This window comes from Coregonus lavaretus (genome assembly GCF_964263955.1).
Source record: "Coregonus lavaretus genome assembly, chromosome: 5".
In the NCBI taxonomy this organism is placed as follows: Eukaryota; Metazoa; Chordata; class Actinopteri; order Salmoniformes; family Salmonidae; genus Coregonus; species Coregonus lavaretus.
In genome coordinates this window covers 8,066,061-8,093,325 of record NC_139992.1, presented here as the reverse complement: position 1 = coordinate 8,093,325, position 27,265 = coordinate 8,066,061, and the positions used below count along the sequence as shown (strand labels likewise).

Below are 27,265 nucleotides of genomic sequence, written 5' to 3'. Positions count from 1 at the left end.
AGAGAGAGACAGCTACAGTATGGTGCAGGGAGAGAGAGACACCTACAGTATGGTGCAGGGAGAGAGAGAGAGACACCTACAGTATGGTGCAGGAGAGAGAGAGACACCTACAGTATGGTGCAGGGAGAGAGAGACACCTACAGTATGGTGCAGGGAGAGAGAGAGACACCTACAGTATGGTGCAGGGAGAGAGAGACACCTACAGTATGGTGCAGGGAGAGAGAGAGACACCTACAGTATGGTGCAGGGAGAGAGAGAGACACCTACAGTATGGTGCAGGGAGAGAGAGAGACACCTACAGTATGGTGCAGGGAGAGAGAGAGACACCTACAGTATGGTGCAGGGAGAGAGAGAGAGACACCTACAGTATGGTGCAGGGAGAGAAAGAGACACCTACAGTATGGTGCAGGGAGAGAGAGACACCTACAGTATGGTGCAGGGAGAGAGAGACACCTACAGTATGGTGCAGGGAGAGAGAGACAGCTACAGTATGGTGCAGGGAGAGAGAGACACCTACAGTATGGTGCAGGGAGAGAGAGACACCTACAGTATGGTGCAGGGAGAGAGAGAGACACCTACATTATGGTACAGGGAGAGAGAGAGACAGCTACAGTATGGTGCAGGGAGAGAGAGAGACACCTACAGTATGGTGCAGGGAGAGAGAGAGACACCTACAGTATGGTGCAGGGAGAGAGAGAGACACCTACAGTATGGTGCAGGGAGAGAGAGACACCTACAGCATGGTGCAGGGAGAGAGAGAGACACCTACAGTATGGTGCAGGGAGAGAGAGAGAGACACCTACAGTATGGTGCAGGGAGAGAGAGAGAGACACCTACAGTATGGTGCAGGGAGAGAGAGCTACAGTATGGTGCAGGGAGAGAGAGAGACATTTACAGTATGGTCAAGGGAGAGAGAGAGACACCTACAGTATTGTGCAGGGAGAGAGAGAGACACCTACAGTATGGTGCAGGGAGAGAGAGAGACACCTACAGTATGGTGCAGGGAGAGAGAGAGAGAGACCTACAGTATGGTGCAGGGAGAGAAAGAGACACCTACAGTATGGTGCAGGGAGAGAGAGACACCTACAGTATGGTGCAGGGAGAGAGATACAGCTACAGTATGGTGCAGTGAGAGAGAGAGACACCTACAGTATGGTGCAGGGAGAGAGAGAGACACCTACAGTATGGTGAAGGGAGAGAGAGAGAGACACCTACAGTATGGTGCAGGTAGAGAGAGAGACACCTACAGTATGTTGTAGGGAGAGAGAGACACCTATAGTGTGGTGCAGGGAGAGAGAGACACCTACAGTATGGTGCAGGGAGAGAGAGACACCTACAGTATGGTGCAGGGAGAGAGAGAGATACCTACAGTATGGTGCAGGGAGAGAGAGAGAGAGAGCTACAGTATGGTGCAGGGAGAGAGAGAGAGACATCTACAGTATGGTGCAGGGAGAGAGAGAGAGACACCTACAGTATGGTGCAGGGAGAGAGAGAGAGAGACAACTACAGTATGGTGAGGGGAGAGAGAGACACCTACAGTATGGTGCAGGGAGAGAGAGAGACACCTACAGTATGGTGCAGGGAGAGAGAGAGACACCTACAGTATGGTGCAGGGAGAGAGAGACACCTACAGTATGGTGCAGGGAGAGAGAGAGACACCTACAGTATGGTGCAGGGAGAGAGAGACACCTACAGTATGGTGCAGGGAGAGAGAGAGACACCTACAGTATGGTGCAGGGAGAGAGAGAGACACCTACAGTATGGTGCAGGGAGAGAGAGACACCTACAGTATGGTGCAGGGAGAGAGAGAGAGACCTACAGTATGGTGCAGGGAGAGAGAGAGAGACCTACAGTATGGTGCAGGGAGAGAGAGAGAGACACCTACAGTATGGTGCAGGGAGAGACACCTATTGTGCAGGGAGAGAGAGACCCATGGAACCATTTTGCTGGAGCTGTAAACAGTTTGACAGTTGCTTTCAACATCAGACTTATCGAGTGATGGGAATGCTTGGCAAAGCAGAAAGTTGGATAAGCAAACTGGCTGCTGGAGGTCATCCAGACAAAAAATTAAACCCCTCCTCCGTTCCATACGTCTCCATCTATTCCTCCTCCCCTCTTTCATGGGTGTCTATCAACCTCTTTCACTCCATCTGTATCAGCCAATTAGTCATTAGTGTCTCACCCCCATCTCCCCTTTGTTTCCCTGTGTGCCAGTACATCTCTTCTCAACAGAACATGCTGTATTCTCTGGGATGTCGTTGGATGGTCAGCACAAACAGAACGCTGATTTGAAAAACAAACATAACCTCTTCCGTCACTAACATTATTTGCGTGCTTGTAAGGGAAAATGTAATTCAAGAACACAAACAAATCTGACATGAAGAGAAATTATTGCTACTGTGGTAGGTAAGAAATCAAATCATTCAGCATAATGAATTGCGTAAAAATATTCACATTTTATTTATATTCTACACAAAAGTATTCAGTCACAAAACAGATGCGAAATGTGTATGAACATGTAGCTATACAACACATACAGGGGACAAAACATATCCAGAATCTTTAACAGAGTTAGCATTGTAACAACAGTGGTTGGATATTGAATGAGGCATCTATGTAGCTATATGAAGAGTCATATTAACTGCTGACAAGCTTCGGCACAATAAATTCACAAAGTCTAGTATATAAAGAACTGCAGGCCAAAAAGGTTCAATTTACAAGAGAGTTAGAGGTGAAAAAGATGTGAGAGAATAATTTATTTGAAATAAAAGAACATACAAAAAGAACATACATTAATCTGAGAGTTATGCACAGTTATGAACTCGGTCCTTAAAAATATGTTCACTAACAAAGAAGTTGAAATAAAACGGACCACAGTAGGAGGAAACCCTGAACAATAAGACAGTGCTTTCATCTCAACAACTCCAAAGCTTTATAAATAAACACATTATATTTAGCTCGTTTGACACACGTGACAAGGCTAAAGAACAAGGATACCATTTAAAAAGTTTATTCTCTTAGCAATGTGTCGAGTCCACAGTGGTGAACGAAAGGTGCTAAAGTGTCTTTAAAAAAAGCTGTGCCATATTTAGAGTAAAAAGGGGGCAGTCTAGTCCTCCTGGGGGTGAGGGGAGGCAGTCTAGTCCTCCTGGGGGTGAGGGGAGGCAGTCTAGTCCTCCTGGGGGTGAGGGGAGGCAGTCTAGTCCTCCTGGGGGTGAGGGGGGGGGGGGGCAGTCTAGTCCTCCTGGGGGTGAGGGGAGGCAGTCTAGTCCTCCTGGGGGTGAGGGGAGGCAGTCTAGTCCTCCTGGGGGTGAGGGGGGGGGGGGGCAGTCTAGTCCTCCTGGGGGTGAGGGGAGGCAGTCTAGTCCTCCTGGGGGTGAGGGGGGAGGCAGTCTAGCAGTCTAGTCCTCCTGGGGGTGAGGGGGGGGGGGCAGTCTAGTCCTCCTGGGTGAGGGGAGGCAGTCTAGTCCTCCTGGGGGTGGGGGGGGGGGGCAGTCTAGTCCTCCTGGGGGTGAGGGGAGGCAGTCTAGTCCTCCTGGGGGTGGGGGGGGGTGAGGGGGGGGGGCAGTCTAGTCCTCCTGGGGGTGAGGGGAGGCAGTCTAGTCCTCCTGGGGGTGAGGGGAGGCAGTCTAGTCCTCCTGGGGGTGAGAGGGGGGTGGCAGTTTAGCAGTCTAATCCTCCTGGGGGTGAGGGGGGGGGGGGGTGAGAAGGGCAGTCTAGCAGTCTAGCCCCTCACCCCCAGGAGGACTAAAGGCAGATTCGGAAGAAGCAGGACTCAGACGGACCAGGCAGACAGCTGTTGTTCAGAATCTTCAATACAAACAGGGAATAAGGTTGTGGAGCGTAGGAGGATATGCAAAAATTATCCACAAGGGTAGGGTCAGGGGTGGGGTTAGGATGGTGATGGACGTAGGAAGGACAGCAGGAGGCGGAGTCTATCTCAACAGTATAATGGTTCTTCCTCTCCTCCTCTTCTATGCTTCATCTATATGGATGGGAAATAAATTGCTTTCCAATTAGCGGAGATATAAGGGAAGGAGACGAGTTTCACCCTATGAGTGATGATGATGATGGCAAGTTTGGTCTAGATGGCACAGTCGTCCTGAGAGGCGGGGCTGAAGGCGGAGCTCCGGAGCATATCCAGGCAGTTGACGAGGATGAGCGTGCCCGTCAGGTGTTTCCAACGCTTGGTGATGGGGCTCTTCATCTTGTCCAGGCCCATGTGGAGCTCCTGGATCACGTCCCGGTAGCTGTCCCCAATCTGGGCCGCCCACGTCAGCAGGAAGTCATAGGCTGGCTTCCACATGGCCTACACAGGGAGAAAGAGAGAGAGGTGGCGATTGAAGTGAGCATATTGGACTGACAATAGATCACATGGGAATTGCATTCTGTTTTCGGATGTTTCTATGGTCATAATTAAATAACAAACTCAGTGACCTTGTGCCCGCCCTGAGATTGGAAGGTTGTGAGTTTGATCCTCGGCCGAGTCATACCAAAGACTGTAAAAATGGGACTTGATGCATCACTGCTTGACACTCAGCATTAAGGAGATAGATTAGGGGTAAGGCTCTGCGATAGACTAGCGTCCTATCTGTCCAGGCGGTGTACTTGTACATCAAGCTGCCTCATGCTACAGAAACAGGCGATAGGCTCCTGCTCCTATGAGCTGTTCCAGATCGCACAAGCCAACGCTCGAGCAAGGTTACTTACTTACTATGGTCATAATGATGTTGTTGGCTTACACACATTGCAGCAAGGGGAGAGATAAAGACAGAGGACAATGTGGGGTGGTAATTGAAGGGAACATATTGAAGTGAGGGTGACAATAAAATCACATGGAACTGGCATGTTACGTTCCACCAGTTTAATTAACTATGGTTATGTGGCTGACATTCACAGTATATCAATCCAAAAGTATGTAAAGCACAAAAAGTATCTCACCATCTACAGTTCACAGGTAATGTAATTTCAAAAAGCTATGTGTAGTATTTCAATAATGCCAGATCAGAACCCAGCCTCACCTCATGGTCCACCACTCCATTCCTGTCTCTGTGAGGTCCCTCGTATGCATCCAGCTGCAGACGGGACACTTTGGATAGCCTTTCAGCCAGCTCCCTCCACCGCCCAGCAACCTCCACCGCCGTGGTCAACAGGACAAAGTCCATCACCAGCCTGGCCACCAGGCCCTGGCAGTCCATCTTCAGCAACGCCTGAAGCGGAAGACAGAGACTGGTTAATAAAAAAATTATAATACAGTACAATTCCATGAAATGATTGGCTCATAGACAACAAGGAGAGCTGGTCAGGACAGGATAACATACAAAACATACAGGAACAAACACACAAGAACACAAGATTAAGAGTTTTGTTTCTTGGCTATGCTTCCCATTGTTCCTAAATATCCTATTTTCCATAATCTCAGGTCTGTGTCATTTTCCATAATCTCAGATCTGTGTCATTTTCCATAATCTCAGGTCTGTGTCATTTTCCATAATCTCAGGCCTGTGTCATTTTCCATAATCTCAGGTCTGTGTCATTTTTCAGATGTTTTCCGGAGGGCCTGACGGGAAGAGCCTCTACAGCGCCAAGCACCACCTCACCAGGAGGGCTACAGCGCCAAGCACCACCTCACCAGGAGGGCTACAGCGCCAAGCACCACCTCACCAGGAGGGCTACAGCGCCAAACACCACCTCACCAGGAGGGCTGCAGCGCCAAGCACCACCTCACCAGGAGGGCTACAGCGCCAAGCACCACCTCACCAGGAGGGCTACAGCGCCAAGCACCACCTCACCAGGAGGGCTACAGTGCCAAGCACCACCTCACCAGGAGGGCTACAGCGCCAAACACCACCTCACCAGGAGGGCTGCAGCGCCAAGCACCACCTCACCAGGAGGGCTACAGCATTCCAGAGCCATGCAGGCTCCAACTCTCTGGCTCCAGCTAGGTACACTAGCTGGCTGTGCTGCTGGGCTGAGAGGAAGAGAGCGATTCCTGTTTGATTAAGCAGGAAACCCATGCTGTTCTACACTACTTCAAAAGGAGAAAGAGAGACTGGCTACACTGTGTAAAATGGCCTGGTTTCCGAGTGTGTACATGTAAGTCAGAATATCTTTAATGATGAGAAGTAGAAACTCAGTATTGAGATGTCAGAATAAAAACAAGAGCCTGACCAGTCTTGATTAGTCGGCTCTGGAAGGTCATGGATATTTACACACGTGAATAGCCTCTAACACCTAGTCTATTGTCCTCATATCATGGTCCAGTTCAGCTCAGCAGGCAATCTACTCCAAACATTTATTTAGCAGGCTTATAACCTAGTTCATACATAAAAAAAAAAGAAGTCTTAACAAGAATTATAGACTATAAAGTTAACAGAGTCTATTTCATACAATCATCAATAAAGGTCTAATTTCAAATCAAACTTAAATTGAAACCATTTAAAATAGCAACACACTTAAAACAATAAAATGAAGAAGAAGAAAATAAAGCACAGCAATAAAATAGATCAAAGGTTATCAAAAAACATAAAACAAAAAGGCATAATTGGTTAAATTTCAAGCTAAAAAGGCTGGTTGACAAATTAGACTATCACCTCAAGCAGTTTCACAGTACAATGCAAAGTTCCATATAAAAAACTGTTAATTGTCACACCCTGGCTCTGGGGACTCTATATGTTGAGCCAGGGTGTGTAAGTTCTATGTGTTTTGTTATATGGTGTATTCTATGGGTGCTATTTCTATGTTGGCCAGAGTGGCTCCCAATCAGAGGCAACGAGTGTCAGCTGTTGCTGGTTGTCTCTGATTGGGAGACATATTTAAACTGTCTTTTTTCCCTTTGTGTTTGTGGGATCTTGTTCCGTTTTGGTTTGTTGCCATGTCGGTTGTGTTATACCGAGGACGTCACGTTTTCTTGTTTTGTTCGTGCATTCATTAAATAAATAATATGTTTGCAACTAACGCTGCGCATTGGTCTACTCCCTACGACGATCGTGACAGAAGATCCCACCATACCAGGACCAAGCAGCGTGTCCAGGAGCAGGCAGCCTGGACGTGGGAGCAGATCTTGGACGGGCAGGGGTCCTGGACCTGGGAGGAAATCCAGGCCGGGATGGATCGCCGGCCATGGAAGGAGACGGTAGAGGTGCGATGGAGAGAGGAGCAATGGCGTAATCAGTGTCGTCGTCGGACGGACGAGAGGCAACCCCAAAAAAATGTTAGGGGGGGGCACAGGGCATGGACGACGGGGCTGACGGAGGCAGACAAGGGGCAAATTCAGAAGGCCACCAGGTTACGGGAGCCATTGGTGAGAAGAGGGAAGGAAGATGTAGAGGCGCGGCGAGAGGTACTGAGGTGTATTGCCAGTCCGGTCCGGCCCGTTCCTGATCCCCGTTTAAGGCCAGTGGTGTGTGTTCCCAGTACGGTCCGGCCTGTTCCTGCCCCTCGCACCAAGTGTACGGTGCGTGTCGCCAGCCCGGCCCGGCCCGGCCTGTTCCTGCTTCTCGCACCAAGTGTACGGTGCGCGTCGCCAGCCCGGCCCGGCCTGTTCCTGCCCCTCGCACCAAGTGTACGGTGTGCGTCGCCAGCCCGGCCTGTTCCTGCCACTCGCACCAAGCCTACGGTGCGCGTCGCCAGCCCGGCCCGGCCTGTTCCTGCCACTCGCACCAAGCCTACGGTGCGCGTCGCCAGCCCGGCCCGGCCTGTTCCTGCCACTCGCACCAAGCCTACGGTGTGCGTCGCCAGCCCGGCCCGGCCTGTTCCTGCCACTCACACCAAGCCTACGGTGCGCGTCGCCAGCCCGGCCCGGCCTGTTCCTGCTACTCGCACCAAGCCAGGGGTGCGAGACGTCAGCCTGGTAAGGCCCGTTGCTGCTCCACGCACCAAGCCAGGGATGCGAGTCGTCAGCCCGGTAAGGCCCGTTCCGGCTCCATGCACCAAGCCAGGGGTGCGCATCGTCAGCCCGGTCCGACCCGTTGCCGCTCCACGCACCAAGCCAGGGGTGCGAGTCGTCAGCCCGGTAAGGCCCGTTCCGGCTCCGCGCACCAAGCCAGGGGTGCGCATCGTCGGCCCGGTAAGGCCCGTTCCGGCTCCACGCACCAAGCCAGGGGTGCGCATTGTCAGCCCGGTCCGGCCCGTTGCTGCTCCACGCACCAAGCCAGGGGTGCGCATCGTCAGCCCGGTCCGGCCCGTAGCTGCTCCACGCACCAAGCCAGGGGTGTGCGTCGTCAGTCCGGCACAACCCGTGCCTGGGTCACCGGTGCCTGGTCAGGTACCGGTCAGCTGCTCCACACCGGAGCTGAAGCTATCCGCTCCTACGATGTCCAGTTCAGCTCCAGTCAGCGGGGCCAGACCGGACCAGGGGCGCTACGGGGGGATTATTAGAGGGTGGTGGTCTAGCCCGGAGCCGGAACCGCCTCCGAGGAGGAATGCCCACCCAGCCCTCCCCTGGTTTGTTGATGTTCAGGCGCAGTCGCAGTCCGCGCCTTTGGGGGGGGGGGGGGGGGGGGGTACTGTCACACCCTGGCTCTGGGGACTCTATATGTTGAGCCAGGGTGTGTAAGCTCTATGTGTTTTGTTCTATGGTGTATTCTATGGGTGCTATTTCTATGTTGGCCAGAGTGGCTCCCAATCAGAGGCAACGAGTGTCAGCTGTTGCTGGTTGTCTCTGATTGGGAGCCATATTTAAACTGTCTGTTTTCCCTTTGTGTTTGTGGGATCTTGTTCCGTTTTGGTTTGTTGTCGTGTCGGTTGTGTTATACCGAGGACGTCACGTTTTCGTTTTGTTCGTGCATTCATTAAATAAATAATATGTTTGCAACTAACGCTGCGCATTGGTCTACTCCCTACGACGATCGTGACATTAATAAAACATTAAAAGTATTATACACTTTATAAAATAAACAAACAATTATGAAAAATCGAATGTTTTTTACCGCTAAAATTTAAGAAATAAACAGTAGCTTTGCACACAAATTCCCAATGCTAAGCCCCTTGATTTCTCATAGTTTCACGTCCAAGTAGCCTGATGTCTAAAAAGCAGCCCTGCTTTAAACTGGTACTACCCGAGTTACTGTCTCTGTAGTCCTGGCAAACTGCACAGGGCTTTATAATTCTCTGAACTGGAGTAAACTGTGTCTCTGATACAGATTCCAATGCCTTGCCCCAAACCTCAACAGGGGGCTTTAAATTATCCTGATTCTGATGTTTCTGGAACCAATTTACACGAGCCATGACATGAGAAATGCGTGTGTTTTCATGTGCTGGACCAACAAGCACATCACAAGAGAACAACAGTGTCAGTATGCCTGCCAGTTAAAACCGCTATAGAAAAGTTTGTGGTCATACGCACATCCTTAAAAACATAGGTGCTGGGCTAATAAAGAATACTAGAACAAGAAGGCCCACACAAAAAAAGTTAAAACCTCTCTCAGTAGCTGAACTGAGATGCTGTGATTGTTGGTCTTCTGTTCACCTATGAAACCATTTGCTCGCTCAAATGGAAAGCACCAGAAACCATATATTGGACCATAGTCCATAACGCATTTCTTCAAGTGGCTATGGAGGTGCATATTTGATGTGCAATACTGTTTTCCATACAACCTTGCAAAGCTCTCACAGAACTGTTGCAAGTGGAAATGAGCCAACTCGCTCCATTGCGATACATCTAGTACATAAGATGGTACAGGCTTTGACAAAATGGGTCCCGCAATCATAATGGGCAAGTCCCTTAAGAGCGAATAAGGAGTTAACGCATGTCACATTTTTCGATTCATGTGCATTGAAATGAGAAAACTCTGATGAGATTTTAGCAGGTAGTTTGCCAACTTAAGCTGAATATTGCTTAGCATTCCATCCTCAGGCACACCAATATTCTTCCAGATGGTGAAAATGTGTTTTGATGCCCCCCAGTAAGATTATGCATAGGGTCCACTGCAGCCATGTCTATGTGCATGAAATATGGCCATTTCAATAGGTCTGAGAATCTGACCCCAGTTTCAGTCTCTATTGTTTTACTCTCTGCCTTGGTCTTTGACTGTGTCCACATACTCCTTTGCATTTTGTGAACTTAATTCTGACGTTGCAGTACATGGTTGTCCATCCAGTGCATGACAGTCATCTGCTTTTTTATCCCATTTCCATGGAAATGTCTGTAGGCATTTGTTGCAACCTGTGTGAGCTTGACCTGGATCTGTGTTGTTGAGCAGATAAAAACGTTGTGGTGAAATCCCAAGTAGGCTACATGAAAGTTAAAAACATCACGCTAACAAAAAAAAACATTTATAATAAAAGGTTTCTAATAGAATGACATTGAAAATAAACAGGGGCCTGAAAGGCTCGGCAATAAAGTAGCCAACTTTATAAATTGTTATGATATGTTATCGATGTACACAAGCTGTTAGTAGGAGAATAGGCTACTGGGGGACACGATTATTAATGCTTTTACAGAGACGCAAACAACTCTGTAATAACAAACACACACATACCATGTTCATCCTGCCAAAATAACTCCTGGGTCTGTTATGGCTGTAATGGTAATTCCTCAGGAAAGGTGGCTGTGTCTTGCCGTTCAACTGTCCATCGATGAGTGAATTTATCATAGAACTTAGCTTTATGAAATTATGTTCATCATAGTATGCAGTCTTTCCCAAAAGTATGTGGCAGTGGCCACACTTTCATGGGTCAAGTCCTAGGTTTGAGATCTGCCTTGCACTTTTACATGATAGCAACAAACTATTTTTTTTTACAGCCAATCGTCAATAAATAATATGTGAGGCAGAGATATTCTATGTAGAATTACCGACACAGGCTTTGAGCGAAGTCTTGTGGATCTGTGCACCTAGAGCCAAAGATGGTGGATAAATGAAGATGTCTTACTCAGGTCTTTTACCATTGACAAAATGGTCACAGTTCCTGTCCACTTAAGGGGTGGCTCTCCCATAGACACCAATGCGATACCAGCTGGGTCTAATTGTATATGAACTAGAAAAATTAGCAGTCTCTGCTGGAGCGACCTTATACAGTCATTGGGAGCAACACACTTGTATCACAGTTTCGGTTTCCACTAGATACCACAGCCACAAAGTCAGAATCGTAAAAATGAATGAAAACTAAAATTAGCTCTTTGGTCTTAATTGAAGGTTAGGCATAAGGTTAGCAGTGTGGTTAATGTTAGGGATAGGTTTAAATCAAATGTTAGGAAGATAAATTGTAGAAAAAGGAGGGGTTTATGGCATTGTGGCTGTGGTAACTAGTGACGACCCATAGTTTCTGGACTTGTTTGAGTGGTAAGGCTGAAGCAACCTACTGAAGATTGAAGTCGGGGGAGCTGCATCTGCTACAGCCGAAATTGGACACTGATGTGATTTTCCAACAGCAAAGCTCAGCGCAACATGGCAATGTGCAACCAGAGGGAAAACAACTCTAGACCACCTTTACTCCACACACAGAGACGCATACAAAGCTCTCCCTCGCCCTCCATTTGGCAAATCTGACCATAACTCTATCCTCCTGATTCCTGCTTATAAGCAAAAACTAGAGCAGGAAGCACCAGTGACTCGGTTAATAAAAAAGTGGTCAGATGACGCAGATGCTAAGCTACAGGACTGTTTTGCTAGCACAGACTGGAACATGTTCCGGGATTCTTCAGACAGCATTGAGGAGTACACCACATCAGTCACTGGCTTCATCAATAAGTGCATCGATGATGTCGTCCCCACAGTGACCGTACGTACATACCCCAACCAGAAGCCATGGATTACAGGAAACATCCGCACTGAGCTAAAGGGTAGAGCTGCCGCTTTCAAGGAACGGGACTCTAACCCGGACGCTTATAAGAAATCCCGCTATGACCTCCGACGAACCATCAAACAGGAAAAGAGTCAATACAGGTCTAAGATTGAATCGTACTACACTGGCTCTGACGCTCGTCGGATGTGGCAGGGCTTGAAAACTATTACAGACTACAAAGGGAAGCACAGCCGCGAGCTGCCCAGTGACACAAGCCTACCAGACGAGCTAAACCACTTCTATGCTCGCTTCGAGGCAAGCAACACTGAAGCATGCATGAGAGCACCAGCTGTTCCGGATGACTATGTGATCACGCTCTCCGTAGCCGATGTGAGTAAGACTTTTAAGCAGGTCAACATTCACAAGGCCGCAGGGCCAGACGGATTACCAGGACGTGTACTCCGAGCATGTGCTGACCAACTGGCAAGTGTCTTCACTGACATTTTCAACATGTCCCTGACTGAGTCTGTAATACCAACATGTTTCAAGCAGACCACCATAGTCCCCGTGCCCAAGGACTCTAAGATAACCTGCCTAAATGACTACCGACCCGTATCACTGACGTCTGTAGCCATGAAGTGCTTTGAAAGAATGGTCATGGCTCACATCAACAGCATTATCCCAGAAACCCTAGACCCACTCCAATTTGCATACCGCCCCAACAGATCCACAGATGATGCAATCTCTATTGCACTCCACACCCATCCTTTCCCACCTGGACAAGAGGAACACCTACGTGAGAATGCTATTCATTGACTACAGCTCAGCATTCAACACCATAGTGCCCTCTAAGCTCATCACTAAGCTAAGGATCCTGGGACTAAACACCTCCCTCTGCAACTGGATCCTGGACTTCCTGACGGGCCGCCCCCAGGTGGTAAGGGTAGGTAACAACACATATGCCACACTGATCCTCAACACGGGGGCCCCTCTGGGGTGCGTGCTCAGTCCCCTCCTGTACTCTCTGTTCACCCATGACTGCATGGCCAGGCACGACTCCAACACCATCATTAAGTTTGCCGACGACACAACAGTGGTAGGCCTGATCACCGACAACGATGAGACAGCCTATAGGGAGGAGGTCAGAGATCTGGCCGTGTGGTGCCAGGACAACAACCTCTCCCTCAACGTGACCAAGACAAAGGAGATGATTGTGGACTACAGGAAAAAAAAGAGGACTGAGCACGCCCCCATTCTCATCGACGGGGCTGTAGTGGAACAGGTTGAGAGCTTCAAGTTCCTTGGTGTCCACATCACCAACGAACTATTATGGTCCAAACACACCAAGACAGTCGTGAAGAGGGCACGACAAAGCCTATTCCCCCTCAGGAGACTAAAAAGATTTGGCATGGGTCCTCAGATCCTCAAAAAATTCTACAGCTGCACCATCGAGAGCATCCTGACTGGTTGCATCACCGCCTGGTATGGCAACTGCTTGGCCTCCGACCGCAAGGCACTACAGAGGGTAGTGCGTACGGCCCAGTACATCACTGGGGCAAAGGTTCCTGCCATCCAGGACCTCTATACCAGGCGGTGTCAGAGGAAGGCCCTCAAAATTGTCAAAGACTCCAGCCACCCTAGTCATAGACTGTTCTCTCTGCTACCGCACGGCAAGCGGTACCGGAGTGCCAAGTCTAGGTCCAAAAGACTTCTCAACAGCTTCTACCCCCAAGCCATAAGACTCCTGAACAGCTAATCATGGCTACCCAGACTATTTGCACTGCCCCCCCACCCCATCCTTTTTACGCTGCTGCTACTCTGTTAAGTATTTATGCATAGTCACTTTAACTCTACCCACATGTACATATTACCTCAACTAGCCGGTGCCCCCGCACATTGACTCTGCAACGGTACCCCCATGTATATATAGCCTCCCTACTGTCACTTTATTTTACTTCTGCTCTTTTTTTTCTCAACACTTTTTTTGTTGTTGTTTTATTTTTACTTTTTTTGTTTAAAATAAATGCACTGTTGGTTAAGGGCTGTAAGTAAGCATTTCACTGTAATGTCTGCACCTGTTGTATTCGGCGCATGTGACCAATACAATTTAATTTGATTTGATTGTTTATAAACGTTTGTATTTGTAATGTCGAAATAAACGTCTCCAACCCCCATATAACATGTACTATCAATTGGGAAGAGAGAAACTCAAATATCACATTCATTTATACCTATCCACTGTATACATATGGATCGGGGGCAAAGACGCTTCCTGTTTCAGTGACGTCTTTGGTCCCGTTCGCGTGGGTAAAAACCCCCCACTAATGATTGGTTGACAAATAGTGCCCTCCACAATGAAGACGATGGCTGCAAGTTGCAGCTGGTGAGGAGCAACTGCCTAAAATCGACACGTAGGCGCAAGTCGGACAATATTTATCCTGATAATGCAACACACTTTGAAAGACTTGAAAAAAGTGATCCGCTCGAACGCAGCCGCTGTTTGAAAACTCTGCCACGGGGTTTCTAAACTGTCATTGGGCGCGTTTGAGTGGTAAGGCGAAAGTGGACGAAAGTGAACTAGTGAAGTTGTGGGAGGTACATACGCACTGACAGAAAGTCGGATAACTACTGTTTCTAGGAAAAATGGCAGACATGGCATTCGCCTTTGTTATTGCCGATTAAATGAATGATATCTAAATTCCACTTCTACACGAAGCAGAACATGATCAACATGTTCCAAGGAATGAATATCCTGATAAAGAATTTAGATACAAGCCCAAGCTCTTTCTAACACTCACAAGACTTGTTTCGTATTTTTGTGAGGTTTTCTCAAAATATAACCAGGTAGTGAGTGCATAGGCTACTAGAATGATAACATACAGTGGGGAAAAAAGTATTTAGTCAGCCACCAATTGTGCAAGTTCTCCCACTTAAAAAGATGAGAGAGGCCTGTAATTTTCATCATAGGTACACGTCAACTATGACAGTCAAAATGAGGAAAAAAAATCCAGAAAATCACATTGTAGGATTTTTTATGAATTTATTTGCAAATTATGGTGGAAAATAAGTATTTGGTCAATAACAAAAGTTTCTCAATACTTTGTTATATACCCTTTGTTGGCAATGACACAGGCCAAACATTTTCTGTAAGTCTTCACAAGGTTTTCACACACTGTTGCTGGTATTTTGGCCCATTCCTCCATGCAGATCTCCTCTAGAGCAGTGATGTTTTGGGGCTGTCGCTGGGCAACACAGACTTTCAACTCCCTCCAAAGATTTTCTATGGGGTTGAGATCTGGAGACTGGCTAGGCCACTCCAGGACCTTGAAATGCTTCTTACGAAGCCACTCCTTCGTTGCCCGGGCGGTGTGTTTGGGATCATTGTTATGCTGAAAGACCAAGCCACGTTTCATCTTCAATGCCCTTGCTGATGGAAGGAGGTTTTCACTCAAAATCTCACGATACATGGCCCCATTCATTCTTTCCTTTACACGGATCAGTCGTCCTGGTCCCTTTGCAGAAAAACAGTCCCAAAGCATGATGTTTCCACCCCCATGCTTCACAGTAGGTATGGTGTTCTTTGGATGCAACTCAGCATTCTTTGTCCTCCAAACACGACGAGTTGGGTTTTTACCAAAAAGTTATATTTTGGTTTCATCTGACCATATGACATTCTCCCAATCCTCTTCTGGATCATCCAAATGCACTCTAGCAAACTTCAGACGGGCCTGGACATGTACTGGCTTAAGCAGGGGGACACGTCTGGCACTGCAGGATTTGAGTCCCTGGCGGCGTAGTGTGTTACTGATGGTAGGCTTTGTTACTTTGGTCACAGCTCTCTGCAGGTCATTTACTAGGTCCCCCCGTGTGGTTCTGGGATTTTTGCTCACCGTTCTTGTGATCATTTTGACCCCATGGGGTGAGATCTTGCGTGGAGCCCCAGATCGAGGGAGATTATCAGTGGTCTTGTATGTCTTCCATTTCCTAATAATTGCTCCCACAGTTGATTTCTTCAAACCAAGCTGCTTACCTATTGCAGATTCAGTCTTCCCAGCCTGGTGCAGGTCTACAATTTTGTTTCTGGTGTCCTTTGACAGCTCTTTGGTCTTGGCCATAGTGGAGTTTGGAGTGTGACTGTTTGAGGTTGTGGACAGGTGGGTCATTTATACTGATAACAAGTTCAAACAGGTGCCATTAATACAGGTAACGAGTGGAGGACAGAGGAGCCTCTTAAATAAGAAGTTACAGGTCTGTGAGCAAGAAATCTTGCTTGTTTGTAGGTGACCAAATACTTATTTTCCACCATAATTTGCAAATAAATTCATAAAAAATCCTACAATGTGATTTTCTGGATTTTTTTCCTCAATTTGTCTGTCATAGTTGACGTGTACCTATGATGAAAATTACAGGCCTCTCTCATCTTTTTAAGTGGGAGAACTTGCACAATTGGTGGCTGACTAAATACTTTTTTTCCCCACTGTACATGTTTTTGCAGCATATGGGATTTGCTCGGTTGTTTGCGATTACTTCATGCCCTTGTACCTTCCTCATTATTATGTGTGATTGTGCAACATGGAATTGTAACAGATATGATTAAATGGGAGTCCAAAGATTCTTACCGTATGCAAATTGTTTTGAATGATTACCCCATCTCTATACCCCACACATACAATAATTATCTATAAGGTCCCTCAGTCGAGCAGTGAATTTCAAGCACAGAGTCAACAATGCCTTGCAAAGAAGGGCACCTATTGGCAGATGGATAAAAAATAAAAAAGCAGACACTGAATTTCCGTTTGAGCATGGTGAAGTTATTAATTACGATTTGGATGGTGTATCAATATACCCAGTCACTACAAAGATACAGGCATCCTTCCTATCTCAGTGGCCGGAGAGGAAGGATATCGCTCAAGGATTTCACCATGAGGCCAATGGTGATTTTAAAACACAGTTCAATGGCTGTGATAGGAGAAAACTGAGGATGGATCAACAACATTGTAGTTACTCCACAATACTAACCTAAATGACAGAGTGAAAAGAAAGAAGCCTGTACAGAATAAATATATTCCAAAACATGCATCCTGTTTGCAATAAGGCACAAAAGTAATACTGAAAAAAAGTGTGGCAAAGATATTCACTTTTTGTACTGAATACAAAGCGTTATGTTTGGGAAAAATCCAACACAACACATCACTTAGCACTCTTCATATTTTCAAGCATGGTGGTGGCTGCATCAGGTTATGGATATGCTCATCATCGGTAAGGGCTTGGGAGTTTTTTTTAGAATAAAAAGAAACGGAATAGAGCTAAGCACAGGCAAAATCCTAGAGGAAAATCTGGTTCAGTCTACTGCAGAACGGAGAAGGGCCAAGCTAATGTGTGCATAATATATAATAATATATATATACACAAGGGCTACATCTACACATACTGCAAGGGCTACATCTACACATACAAGCGTATCTGCTAACCACCAACAGACAGACACGTGTATATATATATATATATATATACACAGTGGGGAGAACAAGTATTTGATAAACTGCCAAATTTGCAGGTTTTCCTACTTACAAAGCATGTAGAGGTCTGTAATTTGTATCATAGGTACACTTCAACCGTGAGAGACGGAATCTAAAACAAAAATCAAGAAAATCACATTGTATGATTTTTAAGTAATTAATTTGCATTTTATTGCATGACATACGTATTTGATCACCTACCAACCAGTAAGAATTCCGGCTCTCACAGACCTGTTAGTTTTTCTTTAAGAAGCCCTCCTGTTCTCCACTCATTACCTGTATTAACTGCACCTGTTTGAACTCGTTACCTGTATAAAAGACACCTGTCCACACACTCAATCAAACCGACTCCAACCTCTCCACAATGGCCAAGACCAGAGAGCTGTGTAAGGACATCAGGGATAAAATGGTAGACCTGCACAAGGCTGGGATGGGCTACAGGACAATAGGCAAGCAGCTTGGTGAGAAGGCAACAACTGTTGGCCTAATTATTAGAAAATGGAAGAAGTTCAAGATGACGGTCAATCACCCTCGGTCTGGGGCTCCATGCAAGATCTCACCTCGTGGGGCATCAATGATCATGAGGAAGGTGAGGGATCAGCCCAGAACTACACGGCAGGACCTGGTCAATGACCTGAAGAGAGCTGGGACCACAGTCTCAAAGAAAACCATTAGTAACACACTTCGCCGTCATGGATTAAAATCCTGCAGAGCACGCAAGGTCCCCCTGCTCAAGCCAGCGCATGTCCAGGCCCGTCTGAAGTTTGCCAATGACCATCTGGATGATCCAGAGGAGGAATGGGAGAAGGTAATGTGGTCTGATGAGACAAAAATAGAGCTTTTTGGTCTAAACTCCACTCGCCGTGTTTGGGGGAAGAAGAAGAATGAGTACAACCCCAAGAACACCATCCCAACCGTGAAGCATGGAGGTGGAAACATCATTCTTTGGGGATGCTTTTCTGCAAAGGGGACAGGACGACTGCACCATATTGAGGGGAGGATGGATGGGGCCATGTATCGCGAGATCTTGGCCAACAACCTCCTTCCCTCAGTAAGAGCATTGAAGGTGGGTCGTGGCTGGGTCTTCCACTCACCCACCCACCCTTACATATACGCACACACAGAACACCCTCTTCTTTATTGCTTATAGTTTTTGGGATAAATGTCTTGATAATGTGTTTTTTTTATGTGTATTGCACCGCTGACAGCTTGCCATTTTTTTGTTATTTCATTATTTATTTTTTGGAAGGGGGTTTGGGAATATATATTTTTTACCTATATGTCTTATGTTGTACAGTTAATTTAAATTTTTATTATAAATGTATTTTATAATTTGTTTGGAGCAATAGGTGTTTTATCAGAGTTTTATCAGAGATAAAACACCTAAGTTCTTCAGACTGGCATAGAGTGGCTAGAGTCCTCAGAGGTGTAAGGATAATTAGGAGTCTGAAACTCGGGTATTTGGTAGCAGTGTAGTGCATGGCTTGTTTCTGTATATCTAATCTGTTTGGAGTATCGCCAAGACCAACCTGTCACACTTTAACTGCCTCTGTCTTGTCAAGTTGAGGTGAAACTAAACCATGCCTGTGCTCATGGAATCTGAATACGTTTTCGTGTAGCACAGCCTCAGGCAAAGAGAATCATAGGGCATGACTGAAGTGCAGCACGCAATGTCATTCACCCAAGCACAAGCAAATACATGAACACACAACAAACCCATGTACACACCAAAGAGCCATCCCTCACTGATACTCAGCAATCACAGCACACATGGTTAAGCTCAGTGACTCTGATCCGTTCTCTGACTAGCAGACTCAAAGCTCTTATTTGGGCAGGAATGCATGGAATGACAGGAAATGGGCAGGGTGGGGGGGGGGAGAGGAGGAGGAGGGGGGATGAGAAAGGAATGTGGTCGGTGGAGATGCTCTCTCTCTCTCCCTCTCTCTCTCGCTCTGTGTGTACAGAGACATCGACAGGTTCCAGACAAGAGGATGAGATAGCGTGATGGATGCCTGGAGTTCCTGCTAACAGCTAGCCAGGAATGCACAGTTTCAGCCCAGATAAGAGTTCAATAGCAGAGGGGGTTTCCTCTTCAGCCCAGTCTACATGATATAATCTCATCATCTCTATTTCTGCTAAAAGTAACACATCATATTCACATTTAACTAACGCAGACACCCTTATCCAGAGCGAATAACAAGGACATTCAAAGAAGGATTCTGTTCCCATCTGTGTGCATTTGTTTGTATACATTTGTGTGTTGTGGAGGTAAGGGAACAGTCCTACAGGAGAAATAAGGCCCGAGACAAGCACCTGCTTCCTCTCTGGATAACAGCAACAGGAAATCCCTGCAGGAATCAAGGAGAGCGCTTCCCATGTCACCTTCAGCTAGGTCCTGACCCAGCCAGGGGTCCTGGTGCTCTGCTCACACCTGACCCAGCCAGGAGTTCTGGTGCTCTGCTCACACCTGGCCCAGCCAGGAGTCCTGGTGCTCTGCTCACACCTGACCCAGCCAGGAGTTCTGGTGCTCTGCTCACACCTGGCCCAGCCAGGAGTCCTGGTGCTCTGCTCACACCTGACCCAGCCAGGAGTTCTGGTGCTCTGCTCACACCTGGCCCAGCCAGGAGTCCTGGTGCTCTGATCACACCTGACCCAGCCAGGAGTTCTGGTGCTCTGCTCACACCTGACCCAGCCAGGAGTTCTGGTGCTCTGCTCACACCTGACCCAGCCAGGAGTCCTGGTGCTCAGCTCACACCTGGCCCAGCCAGGAGTCCTGGTGCTAACAGACAGACAACAATACTGCACATATAGAACCAGTAAAGTTGACATTGCACACATCACAGACAGTTTCAGTGTTGACCTAAACTGAGTGTATACATTTTTTTTCTCATGACTTAGACTGACCAGGTGAAAGCTATGATCCCTTATTGATGTCACCTGTTAAATCCACTTCAAATCAGTGTAGATCAAGGGGAGGAGACAGGTTAAATAAGGACTTTTAAGCCTTGAGACAATTGAGACATTATGTATGTGTGCCATTCAGAGGGTGAATGGGCAAGACAAAATATTTAAGTGCCTTTGAACAGGGTATGGTAGTAGGTGCCAGGTGCACCGATTTGAGTGTGTCAAGAACTGAAACGCTGCTGGGTTTTTCATGCTCAACAGTTTCCTGTCCATCAACAATGGTCCACCACCCAAAGGACATCCAGCCAACTTGACACAACCTTGGGAAGCATTGGAGTCAACATGGCCCAGCATCTTTGTGGAACGCTTTCGACACCTTGAAGTCCATGCCCCGACGAATTGAGGCTGTTCTGAGAGCTAAATGGGGTGCTACTCAATATTAGGACGGTGTTCCTAATGTTTTGTATACTCAGTGTATACTACACTGTTTGCTTGTGATGACAAACCCAAATAGTTAGGTAGAAATTAGATGAAGGCCCTCCTGTGACTAAAAAGCTAACTACCTGTGACTGATTAATTAAGGAAGCTGTCAGGAACAACAAACATTTTTATTAATGACCAAGTCCTTATTTGTGAGTTGAACTCCTCCTACACAACATTGACATTGCTTTTCCATCATAAACCCATGTAGCTCGGTTGGTAGAGCATGGCGTTTGCAACGCCAGGGTTGTGGGTTCGATTCCCACGGCGGGCCAGTATGAAAATGTACTGGCCGTGTGTGCAAACCTGGTCAAGACCTACAGCAAACTTATGATCTCTGTAATTGCAAACAAAGATTTCTGTACCAAATATTAAGTTCGGCTTTTCTGATGTATCAAATACTTATGTCATGCAATAAAATGCAAATTAATTACTTAAAAATTATACAATGTGATTTTCTGGATTTTTGTTTTAGATTCCGTCTCTCACAGTTGAAGTGTACCTATGATAAAAATTACAGACCTCTACATGCTTTGTAAGTAGGAAAACCTGCAAAATCGGCAGTGTATCAAATACTTGTTCTCCCCACTGTATCCATTGTTGACGAGTGGATGTATGGTGAAAGTTTATGAGCACAGAGCATAATGAATATATCTACATACTTCAAGACTGAATATGTGAAAGACCGGCTCGATTCGGTCTTATCTAGCAAAATTTGAAATTGTGTTTTTTATATTGGATAAAAGTAGAGACAAAGAGCAAGAAAATGATACATCATACACTACAGTTGAGGAACAATGGGAAAGTAATTCTGCTTTGAAAGTTGATAAATGTGTAACCTCACTTTTGAGAAAATGGTCCTTGAATGTTTCAGTACACCTACTATAGAGCTCTTCTTTGTCTACACCCATTCAGCATTGTTCACACCCTCTAAAGCCTTAGCCCCACCCATCTCTTTAAGGATTCACATGTGAGGCCATGTGCTAAACAACAAAGATTTCAAGACTAAAGGCTGGTTTATACTACGGGTGTGTTCGTACATTTAATCTGGAGTACCAGAGTGTGTTCAGAGTGCGCTCTGGGCATTCGTAACCTCAGAGCGTTGTCAGATTGTCTGTTCGTAAATTCAGAGCATTTCGCTCTCAGAGCGCACACTGGAGTACGGTTGACCAGACAACAGCAGTCAAGCACCCAAGCTAACTGGCTAACGTTCCAGACACAAATGAGAGAACAGCTCACTCTAAGCATTTTAGTCGCCCTAGCAGAGCTGGTTAGGCAGTTTTAATGTTATCCAGAGCGTTTGTGACTGCAACTGTGCTGCTGGCAACAATTTAATTATACTTTTTTGCTAACGTTTACTGACACCGACCATATTCAATGGGTGTTGAGCGTTCGTAAATTCATCAGTTATTCTGAAGTAGATAGCCAGAGCGAATTTACCAGCTACGTCTATCGACAGTTGTCGCAGTGACATGAACATTCTATTGAAATGGTTACTTGCATAGTGGAGTCTTTTGTTTAGACATGTAGCTAGCTAGCTAAATAATTAACCATAATCCCAACTCATAACGTTAATACCCTGCATGAATCTGCAGGTAGCTAACCAACCAGGTTCAATGCTAGCTAGCTAACATTATGCTATAACTAGCAATGCAAATTGCTCTGAGTAATATAACTACACAGATCATACACATAACATTAGCTAGCGAGCCAGCCAGCTAACGTTAGCTAGCTAGCTAACAGTACACTTTAACTTGAAATGAAAACGACTTTCTGACAAAATTAGGAACGTGTAATATCTAAAAATGTAGTTAGCTAGACTATCTTACCCGTATATATGGATGGACGCTTCTCCCTCTCTGTTATGGAATGCCATGGTTGCCCTTAGTTTGAAGATGTAATACAATTTTATTCGTATTTACAGATACGATAACACGTTTGTTATTCAAGGCACATGAAAGTTCACATGTTCCAGAAGGCATTTCTGCCAATTCTGCATTTTGACAAAAAACAACAGTTATGTTCAAATGGCTCTCCTTTGAAGTAGTGACGCTCAACATACGCCTAGTTTCCTGAAACTAGTCACATATAGGAAATTAAGTGTTACTACTGTTATGACGCGTGACACGTCATGTATTTACATTGTCAAGAGTCGTATGATAACAACATGTCGGCATTGGGACAGGATTCAAGGAAGTTTGAACTTCTTTTTCAATTTTTATGGTATTTGAAGTGATTTCTACTTAATAATTGTTCACTAATAGAGAATGGGTTAAATCTATGTAGGGCATAATTGCCATTTACACAGCTTTAGGCCACAGACCATCACAGATAGCTGAAGAGGACTTATATGCTGTGCTGTTATTCTCAAATGTCACTGAGGCATAAGGGATTGGTATTTTGTGTGTGATGCGTGTGTTGCTGTGTGTCCGAGTGTGTCTGCCTGTGTCTGTGTGCGAGTGGTTTAGCTAAATGTCACAACGATCGTTTCACCAGCACAGCAGTCAGTATGCATCCTCTTCACTGCATAAATCATCTCACTGAATGCATATTTCTGAGAGGGGCAGGCAGGGGCTTTCTGCTGTATCGGTCTTTACACAGTGTGAATCAGTCTTGGCTCTATCGTTTACTACTTGTAAACAAAGTGTACAAAAGCAAGATCTAAGGATAGCTCCGAGTGATCAGGAGCTGGTAGAGAACTGAGGGAGTTCATTTGAGGAATGTGATGCTTCTTGAAGAATAGCTCGTCTTCTCTCGTCTCTCTAGACTCCTCCTCATTCTCTCATTACTCATGTACTGTGTATATTGGCTTTGTCAGTCTCTCTTCTATCATCTTGTTCTCCATTTGCTCCCTCGTTCCATCTCAGCCACTCACTCTAATGTGCATTTCAGTCATGCTCTCTACTTAGTTCTACTTTTCCCTTTCAACCTGTAGGCTCTCTTCCTGTTTTACTGTTTGAAAATACACATATCCAACTGAATGCCTCCATACCCTCAACCAAGCAAGAGTCTGCTTAGCCGCGATTAGAGAATTCTGGGTTCTGATTGTGCCACTCCGCCCCTCTGCAGAATAGTGAAAAACAAACAAACAACGTCTCAACTCTCCAGAGAGACACAGATATGGAGAGTTGTCAACTGTACCAGCACAGCAGTTGGCCACACCTTACTGCTGAAGGAAGCAGGGAGGGAGAGCGCTGAGCAGAAAGTTAAGAACAGAAGATGGAGGAGTCTAGGGATGCTGGGGGAAGAAATGGGGGCTGTGTACAAAAATGGCAACGCACAGAGCTGACCACACATAATCATCCCGATGGCCGCTTCCAACTTTCAAAATAGTCTTCCAGAAATAGATTGTTATTATTACTCCTGAGTACTACCAACTGCATGGGATCTCTCTCTCTCTCTCTCTCTCTCTGCAAATAAATCAAAGAGTAGGATGAGGATTGGGACTCGGGTGGGGTCTGCTACAGAGTTGTGTGCGTGAGCGGATGGGGAAGAAATCCCTCTCAGCGCAGGATACAGTGGGGTGCCCACCTACGTGGTTTAGAACCTCTCCAGATTTTCTCTCTTTTCCAAATCCTATTTGCAGAATGGAACAGGTGCAACGGTAGCTCGGTCAGAGCCCATCTGAAAACTGAAGTCAGTATATACACACACACAACACACTCACTGGCCTCCAATATATGACCCAACAACACCGGACAGCACAGGGAGTGTTTCTGCATAATTGTCTGGTCCTAGCTGGGCTGAGGTAGGTTGTCTGGTCGTAGCTGGGCTGAGGTAGAGGGGCTATCCGAGGGGGGAAAGGGGAGGACGTGTGGACCGCAGGCGCCTCTTGGTCCATAACTGGCGCTTCTGTTTAGCCTGTTAACAATGAGACAGGAAACATCTGTGGGGATGTGATCCTCCACAGACACATATCCTGGCCCACGTCCATCAGACGCCAAACTCCATGGTCATTACACAGACTCAGAATGGGGTTTATACAAGCCCACTTTATTGTTCTGTACAGATGTAGGATCATCATTTGAGCCAGTTTGCTACAGCATGAAAATAATCCTACATTTTTGTAGAGGTTGATGATTTTCCCTTACAAAAAATCAAGTCAAATTTAAAAGTGGAAAAAAAGCCTTTTTAAACATCAAATACACTACACGTTTTAAGTTTCCATCATTGATCAAATTAAGATCCTACATCTGTAAGAGTCTAGAAGACGCAATACACATAAAACACAAGATACTGTTTCTGATTATTTTTGTCTCTCAGTCAGTGAAAGGGTTGGATGTTTGATGTTGAAGTGCAGAGCTCAGACATCACAGCTGAGGCTTGATTTCATACATACGTGAGCGAGAACCTCCGTACATCTTATAGAGAATTGAGTTCTTTCTACATTAAACAAAAATATAAACGCAACATTTACAGTTTTGGTCCCATGTTTCATGAGCTGAAATAAAAGATCCCAGAAATATTCCATACGCACAAAATAACATATTTCTCTCAAATTTAGTCCACAAATTTGTTTGTTTACATGCCTGTTAGTGAGCATTTCTCCTTCGCCAAGATAATCCATCCACCTGACAGGTGTGGCATATCAAGAAACGGATTAAAACGGCATGATCATTACACATGTGCACCTTGTGCTGGGGACAATAAAAGGCCACTCTAAAATGAGCAGTTTTGTCACACAACGCCACAGATGTGTCAAGTTTTGAGGCAGCGTGTAATTGGCATGCTGACTGCAGGAATGTCCACCAGAGCTGTTGCCAGATAATTTAATGTTCATTTCTCTACCATAAGCTGCCTCCAACGTAGTTTTTGAGAATTTGGCAGTACGTCCAACCGGCCTCACAACTGCAGACCACGTGTAACCACGCCAGCCCAGGACCTCCACATCCAGCTTCTTCACCTGCGGGATCGTCTGACGCCAGCCACCCGGACAGCAGATGAAACTGTGGGTTTGCAAAACTGAAGGATTTCTGCACAAACTGTCACAAACCGTCTCAGGGAAGCTCATCTGGGTGCTCGTCGTCCTCACCAGGTTCTTGACCTGACTGCAGTTCGGCATCGTAACCGACTTCAGTGGGCAAATGCTCAAATTCGATAGCCACTGGCACGCTGGAGAAGTGTGTTTTTCACGGATGAATTCCAGTTTCAACTGTACTGGGCAGATGGCAGACAGCATGTATGGCGTCGTGTGGGCGAGCGGTTTGCTGATGTCAACTGTGTGAACAGAGTGCCCCATGGTGGTGGTGGTTTATGGTATGGGCAGGCATAAGCTGCGGACAACAAACACAATTGCATTTTATCGATGGCAATTTGAATGCACAGAGATACCGTGGCGAGATCGTGAGGCCCATGGTCGTGCCATTCATCCGCCACCATCACCTCATGTTTCAGCATGATAATGCAAAGCCCCATGTCGCAAGGATCTGTACACAATTCCACAACATTTGAAGAGGAGTGGGACCACATTCCACAGGCCACAATTAACAGCCTGATCAACTCTATGCGAAGGAGATGCCGTGCTGCATGAAGCAAATGGTGGTCACACTAGATATTGACTGGTTTTCTGATCCACGCCCCTACCTTTTTTTTAAGGTATCTGTGACCAACAGATGCATATCTGTATTTCCAGTCATGTGAAATCCAAAGATTAGAGCCTAATTTATTAATTTCAATTGACTGATTTCCTTATATGAACTGTAACTCAGTAAAATCTATGAAATTGTTGCTTGTTGCGTATATATTTTTGTTCAATGTATTCGGGATTACATAAAACTGACAGACAAAGCAAAGCACAAGAGAGTCTGTGTCCTCTAAAGGTTTAGGTTTGTTTCAATGTCGTTATTGTCCTGTTGATCTGCAATTAACTTACAATTAAAAAGTTGTCCAGACTCACAAGTGCTGAAATCGTCAAATCAATAGAAGTGCCTGACCGCCAAGCGTTAATGTGACGATTATTGCACACGTACTATGCAAAGTGGCCATTTTGCAAACCCAGAATGCATGTGAAGTTTAAATGCTTCCATAATGTTCAAATTTACAGGGGGCTTTCATCTTACGAGTGGGAGTCTGTGATATAACAAATGCCATGGAGAAAGGAACAGAAAACATTGTTAAAAGCAGGAAACAAACATGAACCCACACAGGGTTACAACACACACACTATATGTAGTGATCACACACACATAGGATGTAGTGATCACAATATAGTAGCCATATCTAGGAAAACCAAAGTTCCAAAGGCTGGGCATAATATAGTGTATAAGAGGTCATACCAGAAGTTCTGTAGTGATTCTTATGTTGATGATATAAAGAATATTTGCTGGTCTGTGGTGTGTAATTAGAAGCAACCAGACGCTGCACTTGACACATTTATGAAATTGCTTATTCCAGTTACTAATAAGTATGCACCCGTTAAGAAAATGACTGTAAAAACGGTGAAATCCCTTTGGATTGATGAGGAATTGTAAAATGGTATGGCTGAGAGGGATGAGGCAGAAGGCATGGCAAATAAGTCTGGCAGCACAACCGATTGGCAAATTTACTGCAAATTGAGAAATCATGTGACTAAACTAAATAAAAAGAAATTATACTATGAAACAAAAATAAATCACATAATGAATTATAGTAAAAAGCAC

At 45.9% G+C, this 27,265-nt stretch overlaps 1 protein-coding gene across 1 annotated transcript in view; it reads right to left on the bottom strand.

Moving 5' to 3' along the window:
- Nucleotides 1-3,743: 3,743 nt before the first annotated feature.
- The window catches only part of LOC311129383 (SH3 domain-binding protein 4-like), a 59,676-nt gene continuing 36,154 nt past the window's right edge, over nucleotides 3,744-27,265 (bottom strand). The window contains exons 4-5 of the mRNA XM_084161668.1: nucleotides 5,022-5,210; nucleotides 3,744-4,309 (exon numbers count right to left, since the gene is read on the bottom strand). Of these exons, the coding sequence (XP_084017794.1) occupies nucleotides 4,085-4,309; nucleotides 5,022-5,210 (414 nt within the window). The 3' untranslated portion in view covers nucleotides 3,744-4,084. The remainder of the gene's footprint in view (nucleotides 4,310-5,021; nucleotides 5,211-27,265) is intronic.